We start from the raw sequence: 17,861 nt of genomic DNA, 5'->3' as shown, positions 1-17,861 counted from the left end.
TATATAGGCTACTCAGTAATGCCTCGAACTTGTGTGAATAAAGCAGATAATTTCTGCTATATCTGCGGTGAAATAACTTTTATCTCACAAAAAAGGAGGATAACAGGAATGATTAAGAAATCCTAAAACTTGTATTTTGGCTGCAAGATAGGAGACCAGGACAAGAGCTGGGCACCACATATATGCTGCAATTCTTGTGGGACGGCACTGGAGCAATGGTTGAATGGAAAAAAGGCATCTATGCCTTTCGCTGTGCCAATGATTTGGAGAGAGCCAACACATCATGTTAGTAATTGTTACTTTTGTATGGTGCCTCCAATTGTAAAAGGGCTAAATAAGAAGAAAAAGTTATCTGTGCACTATCCAAATATTCCATCGGCAATACGTCCAGTTCCTCATGGAGAGGGGCTACCAATTCCTAAAGCACCAGAATCCTTTGTGGTTGAGTCAAGTGAGGAAGAACCTGAAGCGTGTAGTCACGTGCAGTTGTAAGAGATAGCCCTTTCCTCGAATACAAGAGAAAAGCCAAGAGAAGCAAAACTGACACAAACTGAAGACAAAACTAGTGAGAATCCTAAGTATTAAAATGATTCAACTTAGCTTATGGCTATAATTTTTCTTGGTAATCCTATGCAATATATTATGCCATTTAGGCTTTGTTATGTAGTCAATATCACTTGCTTTATATTTGTGGAAAGACATCTATCTATATAATTATTGTGCATTATGTAGTCATTACGCCTATAGTAGAAAACTTTCCGTTTACAGAAAAACTAGAGCCAATTGACAAATTTCATTGTTATATTTGAACTCAGAATGTGAAATTCATTAAGAAATGGATCCTTTTGTTTCCAAAACTGGCAAAAAATAAAAATTTGATGAAGAGTGTTATTTTAGTGGTTTTTTTTTGGAGAAAATATTGTTTTGATAAACATTTGAACAAATATTGCTGGGCCTTAAAAATCAGTAGTACCTTTTTATTCTACTGGTCATGTGCTTTCAGAAAATTCATGATTCAGAAGGTCTTTTACAAACTCTGAAAGCTGTAAGGAAAAAATGAAAACCTCCAGACTTTTAGAAAAATTTGGTTATTTACATTTTTGTTTACGTTCGATTTTCACCATTTCGCAAAAAGATGCAATTTAAAATGTACAAAAATGTGTTATTTATTAACTCAAAACAGGTTAATCATTTACTGTATATTTAGTAAAAATCTAAGAGGAGTTTTGTAAAATTTGCTGCGTTTGTATCTGCTACAAGTGTATTTTTAGGGAAAATATAATTTTTAAAAACATTTGTGCAAACATTAAAAGTAAGTAGTGCCTGCTTTTTATTCTACTGGTCATATGCTTTTATGAAAATATATGGTTTATGGGGTCTTTTACAAACTCTGAAAGCTGTAAGGGAAGAATGAAAAAGCAAATGGAAAAATTGCAAAAATTGTCTAGGCACCTGAGTTTTAAAGTGGAGCACAGGGCCTGGTCGTGAAACCTAACTGAGTACATCTGTGATGGTTCTCATTTATGCAGATCATAATATAGCTAGTCCCATTCAACTGGAAGTGTTCTGTAATGTTGAAGACATTTTGCTACTCATCAAAGTAGCTTCATCAGTTCCAACAAAGCAGCTGCTTTTCAGTAACTTGTTTACAGCTGCTATGCCACCCAGTACAGAGAGGTATAAAAGACTGCCATTACTAATCGGCTCCTAAAATGCTAATTGATCGGTTGTCACTGCCTTCAGTACTTTCTGAATCATTGATCTCTATCAAGTATGCTACCAGCATATTACTTTTGCTATTTTATTGTTATTGGGAATTTATGTTTAGTATGACAAATTATAGTAATAGTAACTTTATTCTAAATTATCTCAGGAAGGAATACTATGAATTTAGATGAAGTACAGCTGTGGGTTTGACATACAACATGGAACTGATTTAGTAAATAGGCTGTTCACTTTGCAAGGGCATTTTCCATTAGCATAGTGAAAGGGGTGAGGTTCTGCTGATTTCCATCATTCAAATATGTACAATTGTTTCCCGCCCTGGCATGTGATCAGGTAGTCTTTGCAAAAAGAATTTTCACCATATTCACCAAGCCAAGGGAAAATTCCCTTGCAATATGAAGAGCTTATTTTCCCTTAGTAAATCAACTCCTATATCTCATTAGTCTATTACAGAGTTGAACTAAATATGCAATTGGAAGAAACTCCTACATAATTGGCTTTTAGAAACCACTTTCATTTATAGCACTAGAAAAGATTTGTATTACAAGATGAAACAGAACATAAAAAAGGTTAGAATAAATACTATGTTTTTCAACTTTAAAAGGTATAGTTACATTTGGCTTGTTCTGTAAGGGAATTGGAAATCAAGGGAGTGCTGGGTGAAGCAGTACTTGAATCTTGGTTCTCTGCAAGAGAAAAGAAGTTAAAAAACTTAAACAAAAGGAATTGCTGAAATGTATTATTTGCAACCAACTGACATCTGAAAGAATCAAATCCTCCTACATAAGTTTTATCTTTTTACCTTCGGTCTCTCTTCTCTACATCAGTTCAAAGTGCAGAGTTTATAAAGCTTGCCTGAGAGTTCAGAAAAAAGGCGTCAGAGAGCTGAAGTTACACTGCAGAGCTTAGTGAGGACAGTTCTGAGAGCTGATTGAAGGCAAGAGACACCCCCTTCATACAGCTCCCAGGAACAGAGCTGATGCTGTCAATCTGCTGGAGGTCCCTCCCTGTCACCATTTTTCTCTTGGTGTCAGGAAAACGTGTCAGAAGTAACTCATGCTGATAGTAGGAGAACTGGGCAGCAGACAGAAATGACACTTAGTACTCCTATAGAGTACATACTATAGAGAGAGATGCTTTGTTCATATTTAATGTCTGAGGTTTACAACTTTAAAGTCTGATTGGACTGTGTCAATGGGCTTTGGTTTAAGAAACTTCTGAAACCACTCAGAAGTCATTGACAGATGCATTCAGGTGCAACTGGTTCTGCATTCTCATAGACTTGTATGAGAAGCCTTAACCCACTTGAAGGGGGAACAAAAGCCTATCACACAGGCCCTTACATTTTCAGGTAAACACTTTATAGAGATGAGAGAAAATGTCAGAAAATTAACTTTCTAGCTGACTTTTACTGCACGTCCTGATATTGCTACAAACCATGGAGGATTCACAGTTCGATGTACCTCATGGCACATTAAGCAATTTAAATATGATAAATCCCAACTTCTTTCTTTCAGTCCCTGATCTTTCGTTAACATTACATATCTGCATGAATTAATTGATAAATAACTATGTGTTGCCGTTGCAAGCTGCTATGCACTATTAAACCCAATTTCTATTCCCAACAGTGTCAAAACAACAAATATTGTAACTGAAAGCTGTGCACACACTTCAGATTCTCATATATATGTGCTCTGATTAAATGAGTATACAGTACAGTTACAGTATAATATAGTGCTGCACTTTCTATCATCAAAATATGTTGAAGTGTTTGAGTGATATTTAGAAGAATAAAGATACACAGTTATTAGACTGGGCTTCATTTTATATTATTTTATTTAGATTTATTTTTCTTATTTGTTGTATTCTTGTTTTGATGATAGAAAGTGTGGCACTATTATATATACAATTATTTGATAAATGCTACAATATACAGCAACAGAATTAAACAACTTTATCATTAAAGTGTGTATAAAGGCAAACATTTTATGGATGGAGTGTGGAAAGGTTAGACAGTAAGTTTTAATTCTTGTATGTGTCTTGTCATCTCTTGGAGGAAATACTGTAAATACCTGTAGGTGGTATAATAACAAATTGCATAGAATGCATGCTCCAAACATAAAAAAATATCTATTGCTAGGTCCACTTTAATGTGAAAAGCTAAATATGCTACTTTTGGTGTAAATATTTTTCTTCTTAAAGCATTTCTGTCACTATGCCAAAGTTTCCAAGAAAACACATCATAAAAAGAGAATGGACATGAGCAACTTTCAGCAACTCAGGCAGAAGGACCCATATGTATACTCTTCTTTTCCTTGTATACCCATCCCTGGAAACTTTGGGTAGCTTTAATATACACTATATTTCCAAAAGTATTAGGGCACCTGCATTTACATATACATGAACTTTAATGGCATCCCAGTCTTAGTCCGTAGGGTTCAATATTGAGTTGGCCCACCCTTTGCAGCTATAACAGCTTCAGCTCTTCTGGGAAGTCTGTCCACAAGGTTTAGGTGTGTGTCTATGGGAATGTTTGACCATTCTTCCAGAAGCGCATTTGTAAGGTCAGGCACTGATGTTGGCCGAGAAGGCCTGGCCCACAGTCTACGCTCTAATTCATCCCAAAGGTGTTCTATCAGGTTGAGGTCAAGACTCTGTGCAGGCCAGTCAAGTTCCTCCACCCCAAACTCACTCATCCATGTCTTTATGGATCTTGCTTTGTGCATTGGTTCGCAGTCATGTTGGAACAGGAAGGGGCCTTCCCAAAATGTTCCCACAAAGTTGGGAGCATGAAATTGTCCAAAATGTCTAGGTATGCTGACACCTTAAGAGTTCCCTTCACTGGAACTAAGGGGCCAAGCCCAATCCCTGAAAAACAACCACACACCATAATCCCCCCTCCACCAAACTTTACAATTGGCACAATGCAGTCAGGCAAGTACCATTCTCCTGGCAACCACCAAACCCAGACATGTCCATCGGATTTCTAGACAGAGAAGCGTGATCAATCACTCCAGATTGCTCTAAAGTCCAGTGGCGACATGCTTTATGCCACCGCATCCAATGCTTTGCATTGCGTTTGGTGATGTAAGGCTTGGATGCAGCTGCTCGGCCATGGAAACCCATTCCATGAAGCTCTCTACGCACTGTTGTTGTGCTAATCTGAAGGACACATGAAGTTTGGAGGTCTTTAGCTATTGACTCTGCAGACAGTTAGTGACTTCTGCGCACTGTGCGCTTCAGCATGCACTGACCCCGCTCTGTCATTTTACGTGGCCTACCACTTCGTGGCTGAGCTGCTGTTGCTTCCACTTTGTTATAACACCACTAACAGTTAACTGTGGAACAGGGGCAGACTGACAACTCATGGGGTCCTCGGGCAATAGGGGATCATAGGGCCCCTGTGTCCTTGCCCAAACTAAAAAAAGCCTATGAAAAAGGTACCAGGGGCATCTCATGGGGTCCCCTACTGACCCCGGGCCCTTGTGCAGTGCCTGAGTTTCCAAATGGTCAGTCTGCCCCTGCTGTGGAATATTTAGCAGCAAGTAGCAAGGAAATTTAATTGATGGGCTTATTACACAGGTGGCAGCCTATCATGTTTGAATTCACTGAGTTCCTGAGAGCAACCCGTTCTTTAACAAATGTTTGTAGAAGCAGTCTGCATGCCTAGGTGCTTGATTTTTATACACCTGTGGCCATGGAGGTGATTGAAACACCTGAATCCAATGATTCGAAGGGGTGTCCCAATACTTTTTGCAATATAGTGTATACTATGGTTATAAAACTGTTAAAATCTGTTTGTTATAAAAAATTTTCCTTCCACACACATTTACAAATATAATAAAGGCACATTTTCATTACAATATATGTGCGAGTATAAAGCCAAACATACATGGATCGAATCTCGGCCGGTTCAACAGGGACTGGCCAAGATTTAATCCATGTATGGACAGGCTGATTGTACCCAAGTCGATCCATCGATCAACTTGGGTACAACCAGCATGTTGGATTTTTAGCTGCTATAGCCACTAGCAATAATCATTGTGCTTTCTCGGGGATGGTTTCCCATGCCTTTGTGAGAACATAATAGCTCCGTGGGAGGCACTGGCTGTGTTTTTTTTTTTTTTTTATAATTTAAATATTTATTGATTTTCATTTTAAATACATTTCATCATCATAATATACAAACATATATATATATTTATACATTATATTATCCAACGTTTCCACTTTATTTACTCTATTCCCACTTTGAGAAGCCAATGTGAATTTAGCCTTACATTTCTGCCAAACAGTCAATGAAAAAAGCATGGGGCCTAGGAGTGAGTGGCGAAAAGAATGGACATCCACCGCCGAGGTCGACCAGAGAAGGGAACACAGATGAACTGGGGACAATTGTAAAGACTCGATCTCAGTCCATGTATTGGGAGGGTAGTGAATGGACCATGACAGAAGAAAGCGAAGGTGGGTTGCAAAATAGTATGTTATTATATCCGGTGCTCCCAAGCCTCCCCTAGAACGTGGGGAAAGCAGAACAGAATGAGCAATCCTGTGCCGCCTGTTGTGCCAAATAAAATGTAAGAAAGATTTCTGAAGGGAGTGAAGCTTGGACATAGGAACGGGTACGGGGAGGGTTGCAAACAGATATAAAAGTTTGGGTAGTACGGTCATTTTTAAGACATTAATACGACCGAGGAAAGAGATAGGCAAGGCATCCCAGTGTTTCAGGGAGCGAGAAATTGCTATAAACAGTGGGGGAAAATTGGCCTCGTATATGGATTGGTAAGAGGAAGTAAGGTTGGTGCCTAAATATTTTAAAGAGTGGGTGCACCACCGGTAGGGAAAGGCTGCCTGAAGAGAGGAAAGAACAACAGGAGAAACATGTATTGGAAGTGCCTCAGTTTTGGACGTGTTGACCTTATAACCTGATAAAGCCCCAAATTGTTTCAAAATTTTGTGCAAAATCGGTAAAGAGGTGTGGGGACTCGTAAGTGTGAGGAGGATGTCATCTGCAAATAATGATAATTTGTACTCATGAGAATGGGATTGTATCCCCCGGATATCCGGATTCGACCTGATGGCAACAGCCAATGGCTCCAGACAGAGAATGAACAGCAGGGGAGAGAGTGGACATCCCTGACGAGTGCCATTTGACATCTGAAAAGGGGGTGAGAGAAAGGAAGCTAATCTGACCTGTGAGAAAGGGGATGAATAAAGGGCCTTCAAAGCTGCAACAAATGAACCCCTGAAACCAAATCGCTCCAAAACCATGAACATGTAAGGCCAGCTTAAACGGTCAAAGGCTTTTTGGGCATCCAAGCTCAATAACACAGTAGGGGTAGAGGAACGGTTGACCAGATCAACCAGATCAATAGATCTCCTGGTGTTATCCGCAGCCTGTCTGGCAGGTACAAAGCCCACCTGATCTCTGTGAATGAGCTTGGAAATAATACCGGATAATCGATTGGCCAAGATTTTAGTAAAAATCTTATAATCGGAATTAAGTAGGGCAATAGGGCGATAGTTATCTACGATAGAGTGATCCTTATCAGGCTTAGGAATAACCGAGATGTATGCACGGGAGAAGTCAGTCTGGGGTATGATTCCCTTAAATAGATCTCGGTAAAGGGATAGGAGATGAGGGGCCAGAGTACCAATAAAAGATTTATAGTAGGAGTAGGGCAGTCCGTCCGGTCCCGGGGCTTTACGAGAAGGGAGGTGTTTAATTGTATCCAATAATTCCTCTAGCGTAATATCCGCATTAAGAGCGTCAATGTCTGAGGGTGATACTCTCGGAAGTAGCAAGGGGTCAAAAAAATTATCAAACGATGGTTGTGTAAGAGAAGGGTGAAGGTCCGGGGTTAAACAGTTATACAATTTCCCATAGAATGAGCCAAAAAGGGTTGCCATGGCCCGAGGATCATAAGTAGGGCATCCATCAGGCTGTATTAGAAGGTCGGGCATCGTGGAGGGGGACTGGGCTTTGAGACGGTTGACTAACATACGGTGTGGCTTGTTAGAAAATTCATAAAATTTCTGTCTAACCCAAAGGAGAGATTGTGCAGTCTTACTGGAGTCAAGGGCTTTAATTCGGTCACGTAGAAATGTTACCCCCTGAAGCCCTGAAATAGATGGCTTATTCAGTAACTGACGTTCCGCCAACGAGAGCTGTTGTATGAGAGAGGCCCTAGTACTTGCCGAGGACTTTTTTAAACGGGAACCCATGGAGATACAGAGTCCACGGAAAACCGCCTTGTGGGCCTCCCACAGAGATGAGGAATAAGTTACGGAACCGACATTAAAAGTAAAGTATGTATCGAGTCCCCGTGACAATTCATCCCTAAGATGGTCTGTGGAAAGAAATGTCTCATTAAGGCGCCAGTGACACGGTTTGGGCATAGCAGGGGGAAAAAAAAGATTTAAGGTCAAAGAGGCATGATCAGACCAAGTGATGGGATTGATTTCAGAGGAAACCAGAAGTGGGAGCAAAGAGGCAGAGATGAAAAAATGATCTAGGCGGGAATAACTACGGTGAGGGTTGGAGTAAAATGTAAATTATTTATGAAGGGGGTGTTTAATCCGCCAAGCGTCAAAGAGACGATGCTCCCTAATCAATTTACGGAAAGATTTTGAAGAGGAGCATTGCCGCTTCGAGGGGGTGGACTCAGAAAGCACTTTCCTGTCTTTATGGGGGGAAACAATCAGATTAAAATCTCCCCCTACAATCACCTGCGAGGTAGTAATAGAGTCTAGATTAGCGAGCGTTTGGGATAGGAATTGCAGTTGACCTGTATTGGGAGCATATAAATTCAATAGAACAAGGGGAGTCTCGCCATGCATACACTCTAAAATAATAAAACGACCCTGATGGTCAACCTTGGAGGAAACAACCCGAAGGGAGCAGTGTGACCCAATAAGGATTGCCACCCCGGCCTTCCCAGAAGGATTAAAGGCCGAGTAGGCCTAGGGAAAAAATCTCGAGGCAAAACGAAAAGAGCCAGTTGATTTAAAATGGGTTTCTTGGACAAAAATAATGTCTACTCCAGAGGATCGGAATTCCCTCAAAGCCATCCACCGTTTTTGAATGGAGTTGAGGCCCTTGACGTTATATGTAGAGATGAGCGAATTTTTCAAAAATTCGTTTCGGCTGATTCGGCGAATTCCAGGAAGAAATTCGATTCGATGCGAATTAATTCGCTACGAAGTTAACTTATAAAAAGGGTTTCTAGGCTTCAGAGAGCCTTTAAATTAGTGCAGAACACTGTACCTTTAATTTAAATGCCCTTGGAGATGAGGAAGGAGAAGGAGAAGGAGAAGGATGAGAAGAAGGAGAAGGAGAAGGATGAGAAGAAGGAGAAGGATGAGAAGAAGGAGAAGGAGAAGGAGGAGAAGGAGAAGGATGAGAAGAAGGAGAAGGAGAAGGATGAGAAGAAGGAGAAGGAGAAGGATGAGAAGAAGGAGAAGGAGAAGGATGAGAAGAAGGAGAAGGATGAGAAGAAGGAGAAGGATGAGAAGAAGGATGAGAAGAAGGATGAGAAGAAGGATGAGAAGAAGGAGAAGGAGAAGGAGGAGAAGGAGAAGGATGAGAAGAAGGATGAGAAGAAGGAGAAGGATGAGAAGAAGGATGAGAAGAAGGAGAAGGATGAGAAGAAGGAGAAGGAGAAGGATGAGAAGAAGGAGAAGGATGAGAAGAAGGAGAAGAATGAGAAGAAGGATGAGAAGAAGGATGAGAAGAAGGACAGTTCTGTGACAGTTTCTGTCTATTTCTGACAGTTCTGTGACATTCACTCCATACAGCGGTTTCAACCGCTGTATGGAGGGAATGTCCCAGAACTGTCAGAAATAGTCTATTTCTGACAGTTCTGGGACATGTATGGAGGGAATGTCCCAGAACTGTCATAAATAGTCTATTTCTGACATTTGTGGGACATTCACTCCATACAGCGGTTTCAACCGCTGTATGGAGGGAATGTCCCAGAACTGTCAGAAATAGTCTATTTCTGACAGTTGTGGGACATTCACTCCATACAGCGGTTTCAACCGCTGTATGGAGGGAATGTCCCAGAACTGTCAGAAATAGTCTATTTCTGACAGTTGTGGGACATTCACTCCATACAGCGGTTTCAACCGCTGTATGGAGGGAATGTCCCAGAACTGTCATAAATAGTCTATTTCTGACAGTTCTGGGACATTCACTCCATACAGCGGTTTCAACCGCTGTATGGAGGGAATGTCCCAGAACTGTCAGAAATAGTCTATTTCTGACAGTTCTGGGACATTCACTCCATACAGCGGTTGAAACATTGTATCTATTTGTTTCCATAAATGGATCCATTTATGGAAACAAATAGATACAATGTTTCAACCGCTGTATGGAGGGAATGTCCCAGAACTGTCATAAATAGTCTATTTCTGACAGTTGTGGGACATTCACTCCATACAGCGGTTTCAACCGCTGTATGGAGGGAATGTCCCAGAACTGTCAGAAATAGTCTATTTCTGACAGTTGTGGGACATTCACTCCATACAGCGGTTTCAACCGCTGTATGGAGGGAATGTCCCAGAACTGTCAGAAATAGTCTATTTCTGACAGTTCTGGGACATTCCCTCCATACAGCGGTTGAAACATTGTATCTATTTGTTTCCATAAATGGATCCATTTATGGAAACAAATAGATACAATGTTCCAACCGCTGTATGGAGGGAATGTCCCAGAACTGTCATAAATAGTCTATTTCTGACAGTTGTGGGACATTCACTCCATACAGCGGTTTCAACCGCTGTATGGAGGGAATGTCCCAGAACTGTCAGAAATAGTCTATTTCTGACAGTTGTGGGACATTCACTCCATACAGCGGTTGTTTCCATAAATGGATCCATTTATGGAAACAAATAGATACAATGTTTCAACCGCTGTATGGAGGGAATGTCCCAGAACTGTCATAAATAGTCTATTTCTGACAGTTGTGGGACATTCACTCCATACAGCGGTTTCAACCGCTGTATGGAGGGAATGTCCCAGAACTGTCATAAATGGTCTATTTCTGACAGTTGTGGGACATTCACTCCATACAGCGGTTTCAACCGCTGTATGGAGGGAATGTCCCAGAACTGTCATAAATAGTCTATTTCTGACAGTTGTGGGACATTCCCTCCATACAGCGGTTTCAACCGCTGTATGGAGGGAAAGTCCCAGAACTGTCAGAAATACTCTATTTCTGACAGTTCTGGGACATTCACTCCATACAGCGGTTGAAACATTGTATCTATTTGTTTCCATAAATGACATTCTGCAGATACACTTAGAGGAGCTCTGCAGATACACTTTTTGCCGGCTTGGAATTATTCTTATTTTCATCCTACTTCTTCTTCTTCTTCTTCATCCTCATCCTCTTCTTCTTCTTCTGAGGATGAGGAGGAAGAAGAAGAAGAAGAAGAAGTAGGATGAAAATAAGATTAATTCCAAGCCGGCAAAAAGTGTATGTGCAGAGCTCCTCTAAGTGTATCTGCAGAGCTCCTCTAAGTGTATCTGCAGAATAGAGGAACTCTGCACATACACTTTTTGCCGGCTTGGAATTATTCTTATTTTCATCCTACTTCTTCTTCTTCTTCTTCATCCTCATCCTCTTCTTCTTCTTCTGAGGATGAGGATGAAGAAGAAGAAGAAGAAGTAGGATGAAAATAAGATTAATTCCAAGCCGGCAAAAAGTGTATGTGCAGAGCTCCTCTAAGTGTATCTGCAGAGCTCCTCTAAGTGTATCTGCAGAATAGAGGAACTCTGCACATACACTTTTTGCCTGCTTGGAATTATTCTTATTTTCATCCTACTTCTTCTTCTTCTTCTTCTTCCTCATCCTCATCCTCTTCTTCTTCTTCTGAGGATGAGGATGAGGATGAAGAAGTAGAAGAAGAAGAAGAAGTAGGATGAAAATAAGAATTCCAAACCGGCAAAAAGTGTATGTGCAGAGTTCCTCTATTTCTGACAGTTCTCTGACAGCTTCTTCACATGTACAGCGGTTGAAACATCTGTATCCTAAATGGAAACTAATTGATACAATGTTTCAACCGCTGTACATGTGTTCCTTCTGTCAGAGAACTGTCAGAAATAGCGGAGCTCTCTGCAGGGACACTTTTGCCGGCTGATCGGGAAAAATCCGATTCGCGCACCCGAAGTAGGCAAATATTCAGATTCGACGCGAATCGAATTTTTCCTGAAATTCGTATCGAATTCCGGTTCGCCTGGTTCGATTCGCTCATCTCTAGTTATATGACAGAAACCTCAACGCCATTATGAAACAACGACAACTGACCTACATGTAATAGCATGAAAAATGAATGGAATACCATCGATGTAATATAGTGAAAAACGAAAAACATAAAACAGTTGAATAACACAGTACAGTGCAAAGTAATAGTATAAAAAACAAAAAACAAAGAACTAACACTAATAAGTATCCGCAAGGATATAAACTCGGGGATAACAAAGGGACCCAAGTCGTCTAGGCCTATGGCTAGACAAAGTCGGGGGCAACACGACAACCAGGACATCGGAAAGATCGTCAAGCCCGGCCAGAAAAAAAAAAAAAAAAATCAACCATGAAAAACACCCGACAATTTGGCCGGACAGATAAGGTAAACCTGTGGGAAAATTATGTAAAGACAAAAAGAACCAAAAACCCAGGAAGGAAGGTTCATCACCGGATTCAGAAGGGCGCCCCAGAGAATCGTCAAGCAGGTGGATCAGTTGACATAGGAAGACGCGGACGTTGTGGGGTACGAGAAAGTCTCTTCCGACCTCTGCGAACTGGGGTCCAGATCTTGTTGGGGGTAGCGGATGGACGAGACGGAGTTGGTGGCAGTGGGGATACATCTTCAGACAGAGGTGGAAGTCCCAGGCGTTTTAAGAAGGAGTCCGCCTCATGAAGATCACGGAGCACAACTTGGGTATTGTCATTAGTTACGATCAGCCGAAAGGGAAACCCCCAGCGGGGGTTGAAGATGAAGATGTGTGGTGATCGGTTTCAGATCTCGTCGCTTAGCCAGTGTAATCAGTGTAATCGGGGACAGGTCGCAGAAGAGTTGGAGTCTGTCCCCCTGAAATTCCAGAGACGATTTATGGCAAACAGCAGAAAGTAGAGCTTCTTTGCTTTGAAAAAAATGAAAGCGAACAATAACGTCGCGAGATCTGGTGCCTTCAGCAGGTTTTGGGCCCAAGGAGCGGTGAGCCCTATCCATACGCCAATCTGCTTCTGGAACCAAGGGGGCAGTCGCGGTAAAGAAGGACAGAAGATGACGGTGCAACTGTGCATCTGCAATAGACTCGGACATACCGCGGATACGGATATTTTGGCGCCGTTCCCTGTTTTCCAGATCCTCTTGCTGGAGCTGCATTTGGGACATGGAATGCTTCAGATAAGCGTTATCCTCTTCCAGCACGTGGACGTATTGAACCAGATCATCAAACTCATTTTCCAGTCTGTCCGTGCGGTCTCCAATCTGGGCAATTTCCCCTCTAAGCTCCAAGGCCAGCTTTCCAATTTCAGCGGATATGGACGCGGTAATGTTGCGCAAAAAATTTTGTAGCTTGTCATCCAACGCTGACAATGTGAGGGAAGGTGACTGGGTGGCCTGTTGAGGTGCCAGGGTGGAAAGAGGATGCTTCTCTGAGGCAGAGTGCTCCGCAGCCCTTGCAGTAGCATGCTGGGGCTCATAGTCCTCCAGCAGGGAGTGTGTCAGGGCAGAGGCTGGAGTGTCTGTGGGTGCAGTACCGTCTGCGACCACCGGGGGGCCGCGATCTCTCCCTGGGCTCTCAGTCATACCTGAGGCTGGGGATTGTGGCCTGGAGAGGAACCTCCGGAGCGGCGAGGGCCGCGGGTCACGTGGTTGCGGGGAGGGGGGCCTCCAGCGCCCTATCTTCCCCATCAAGCCTTCGCTCAGGTGCCGGGCCGGGTGCAGAGTACGGGTGACTCACCCGCAGCGGAAGAGGAGCGGAGGCAAGTGTCGGGTGAGTCTTCACTGGCCGGGATGAGCGGAGCTCACTTAAAGTGCGGCCGCCATCGTCCCTGGCCGCGCATGCGCCCCCTTTCCATCTTTTTAATCTGCTCAACTCCTTCAATCCAGTCCTCCTCCTTCGGCACCTCCATTTGCCTCCAGAACCTGGGTATCAGAGCTTTTGCAGCATTTATGTAGCACCATATCCCTGATTTTTTATATTTATTAACTGATATATCCATGTTATGCAAAATACACAATTCTGGGTCTAAGCCAATGTCTATTTCTGTTATTTTTCTTATCAAATGGGTTATTGTCTTCCAGAATGCCTGAATTTTTGGGCACTCCCACCATATGTGATATGTTGTGCCTATTTCACCACATCCCCTCCAACACCACCGTGAACTCTCTACACACATCTTATTTTCTACGTTTGGTGTAATGTGCCATCTTGTCAAACACTTATAGTTCATCTCTACTTCTCTCATAGAAATGTTTTTGTGGGTTAATCTATAAATTCTCCTCTGCTTCTCCTCATCTATCACGCTTCCCATATCATTTTCCCATTTTGTTATATATGTTGGCTTTGTGTTTGTATCTAATTCAGTGAGTATTTTATATACCTTGGCAATCCCGTGCTTCCCATCACCTTGTGTTCCCAAAACCTTTTCAAACAAGTTCCAATTGTCTCTTGTCCATAGAGGTTTTGGCAAACTTCCAACAAAACTCCTCAATTGAAAATACTGCCACTTGTCTAATTTAGTGAAAATCTCACCCTCTTTTTTTCTCAATTCCCCGAATGATCCTATTTTATCCCCCACCAAAATATCTCTTACTTGGACCTCTTCCTTTTTAAACCACCTGCCACCTATTTTTTCTCTACCAGGGGGGAAAAACTCCGTGTTTTTTAGTGAAATCAGTGTTGAATTAAAAGTCCATTTCAAACTTTTGTGTAAGTTATCCCAAATTTTTAAAACATTCAAAGTGTATGTATTTACATTATCGTTTAAACCCCTATACTGTGTTGGTACCCATATCACCTTACCCAAATTTGTTCCACTAAGTTCATTCTCTATTCTCACCCAACTTTTTTTATAGTTATATGTCCAATCTATAGTTCTTGCCAATATTACAGCTTTGTAATATCTTTTAAAGTCTGGAAGCCCTAAACCACCTCTTTCTTTCCTCCTACTCAACAACTCATATGACAATCTTGGTTTTTTATTCCTCCATATGTATTTTGTTATCAGTTTCTTAATTACCTTAAAAAAGATCTCTGGGAGTTTAATTGGTATCATTTGATATCTATACATGATTTTTGGTACTATTATCATTTTTACCAGGTTAATACGGCCTATCCATGTCGGAATTCCCTCCTGCAATATTTTTAATTCCTCTCTAATCTCGTTGATCAATGAAATATAGTTTAATTTATATAGATGTTTATATGAAGCTGTGAGTTTTACTCCTAAGTATTTTATATCTCTATCTTTCCATTTAAAGGGAAATTCCTTTTGTATTTTTTCTTTTTCATTTTTTTAAATATTTATATTTAGAATCTCCGTTTTTGTTGGATTAATCTTTAAATTTGACAATTCTCCATATTCCTTTAATAGCTTCATTAAGTTTGGAAGTGTTATCCTGGGGTTTCCTACGTAGAACAACAAGTCGTCAGCAAAAGCGGCGACTTTATGTTCTGTGTCCCCTATCTGGATTCCCTTTATATCTCTATTCAGCCTTATCGTTGACAGCAGTGGTTCTAATGATATAACATACAACAGTGGGGACAGTGGACATCCCTGTCTTGTACCGTTTGACATCTCGATGGGTTCTGACCTCTCCCCATTCACCACAACAACTGCAGAAGGGTATCTGTACAACTTTCCTATCCACTCTCTCATCCTGGGCCCAATTCCCATGGCTTCCAACGTATCCATCATGAATCTCCAGTTCACTCTATCAAACGCTTTTTCAGCGTCTATAGAGAGTAGCACCACCGGTTCTTTTCCCTTTTTACTTTTTTGGATCAACATCAATGATCGTAACCCATTATCTCTACCCTCCCCTGGGAACAAAGCCCACCTGGTCCTCATGTATCCATTCTGGCATTAGCTCTTTCAATCTATTTGCCAAGACCTTTGCATATAGCTTAGTGTCAGTGTTTAATAATGAAATAGGTCTATAGCTCGAACACTGTGTAGCATCTTTTCCCTCTTTTTGAATAAGCACCATTTGAGCTTGTAGCCATTCTTTTCTTACTTCCATCTCTCCACCTAATGCATTCATATAATTTCTAAGTTTTGGTACTAAAATTTCACTATATTTTTTATAATATCTCACAGTGTACCCATCTGGTCCTGGACTTTTCCCAGACACTGTACCCTTCAAGGCTAATTTTATTTCATCTTGTGAGATATCTGCATCAAGGGAGTTCAATTGGACTTCGCTTAATTTTGATAACCCAGCCATCTCTAGATACTGTATTTCTTTCTCTTTTGATTCTTCACACTTTCTATATTTTCTGATTCCCGCAGGGGATTTATATTATACAGATCTCTGTAATATTCCATAAAAACTTTGGTGATTTCTCTATTTGAGTATTTCAGGTTCCCCTTAACATCTTTTATTTTTTCGATATAATTTCTATTTTTCTTTTTCCTCAGGGCCCTCATCAAATATTTTCCCGGTCTTTCTCCCCATCTATATCTCTTACTCAAAACTCTATTATATACTTTTCTCCTCTCCTCTTCTATTACACCTTCCAATTCTTCTTTCTTTTTTTTTAACTTCAGCTCAATTTCTTTTATTATTCTATTCTTATGTTGTTGTTCTAATATACTTATTTCTTCTAAGAGCCCACTCATTTTCTCTCTTCTTTCTTTTTTCTTTCTTGCCCCAATTGCTATCAATATTCCTCTTATATATGCCTTGTGAGATTCCCACACTGTAGCTATGGACACATCACCTGTCTCGTTCTCCTTGAAATACCGTTCAATCTCTTCCCCTACTTTCTGGGCTATTTCCTTTTCTACTAATAATGTCTCATTCAGTTTCCATCCCAGCCCTCCTGTTTTCTCCTTCCCCCATTCCAATTTCATTGTAACAAGGGCGTGATCCGATAAAGAGATTGTCTCTATTTCAACTTGAACCAGGTGGTCAATTAATTGATGTTCTATAAATATGTGGTCTAATCTTGAGTACCTCTTATGCATGTTTGAAAAAAAGATATAATCTCTATCTTGCATATGTGTAATTCTCCAGGCATCTACCAGTTGACTTATATGTAGTTCTTTTTTCAAGAGTTTCAGGGCCCTACTTCCTTCTCTCTGTACATGGGAGGTAGCATCCTTTTGTGGTTCCATACAAAAATTTAAATCCCCTGCGAGGATTAGGCGTCCTTTTTTAAAGTCCATCAACTTCCTCAGCACTTTTTTCAGGTGTATCTCCGGGCTTTTATTAGGACAGTAAATATTGGCCAGTGTACATTCGATCTCCTGTAACTTTCCCTTTAAGAACAAGAATCTCCCCTCTGGGTCTGTCTTTCTATCTTCCAGCTCAAACCTAGTATTCTTTGCCATACCTATTGCAACACCCTTCGCTCTCTTAACCGGGGAATCTGCATAATACCATGTTGGGTGATTTCTAGACCCCAGCCTAACGTTCGATTCTATCTCAAAATGTGTCTCCTGTAAAAATACTACTGAGGCTGCTCTATGGTGTAGTTCTTTAAACAATCTAAATCTTTTCCCAGGGGAGTTCAACCCATTTACGTTATATGTTATAAACTGAATCTCTTCCATCTTCCATAAATCTTCTCTTCCCCTCCTTCTCCCTTCTCACTTGCTTTTATATCTTTTTTTATTTTGCAGGAAAAATACCCCCCCTCCCCACCTACCCACCCCCCCAACCTTCCACCCCCCCCTCCCCCCTCCCCCCCCTCTTTTTAGGCCTATCATTTGCCTATTGATCATTTATGGAAATAAATTCCACTTTTGATCTAATCCTTGGGCTAAAAACTCTGGGTATGGATGTCTTTCCCCTTGTCTGACCTCCCCATAGCTCCTCTAGTCCCTCTTGGGTTCATCTCCAGCACAGTAAGGCACGGGCGATAGGGTGAGGGCAGACCAATGTAGAGGGAAAAAAAA

At 41.2% G+C, this 17,861-nt stretch overlaps 1 protein-coding gene across 1 annotated transcript in view; it reads right to left on the bottom strand.

Moving 5' to 3' along the window:
* EMCN (endomucin) overlaps positions 1-17,861 on the bottom strand; it is a 172,255-nt gene that overhangs the window by 116,357 nt on the left and 38,037 nt on the right. The window contains exon 3 of the mRNA XM_089680549.1: positions 2,340-2,411. Within this exon, the coding sequence (XP_089536675.1) occupies positions 2,340-2,411 (72 nt within the window). The remainder of the gene's footprint in view (positions 1-2,339; positions 2,412-17,861) is intronic.

This window comes from Staurois parvus, unplaced genomic scaffold (assembly GCF_062004578.1).
Source record: "Staurois parvus isolate SC_StPar_1 unplaced genomic scaffold, SC_StPar_1.0 ptg000244l, whole genome shotgun sequence".
Classification (NCBI taxonomy): Eukaryota; Metazoa; Chordata; class Amphibia; order Anura; family Ranidae; genus Staurois; species Staurois parvus.
The sequence above is the reverse complement of the archived record's forward strand: the minus strand, read 5'-3'. Positions and strand labels throughout refer to the sequence as shown.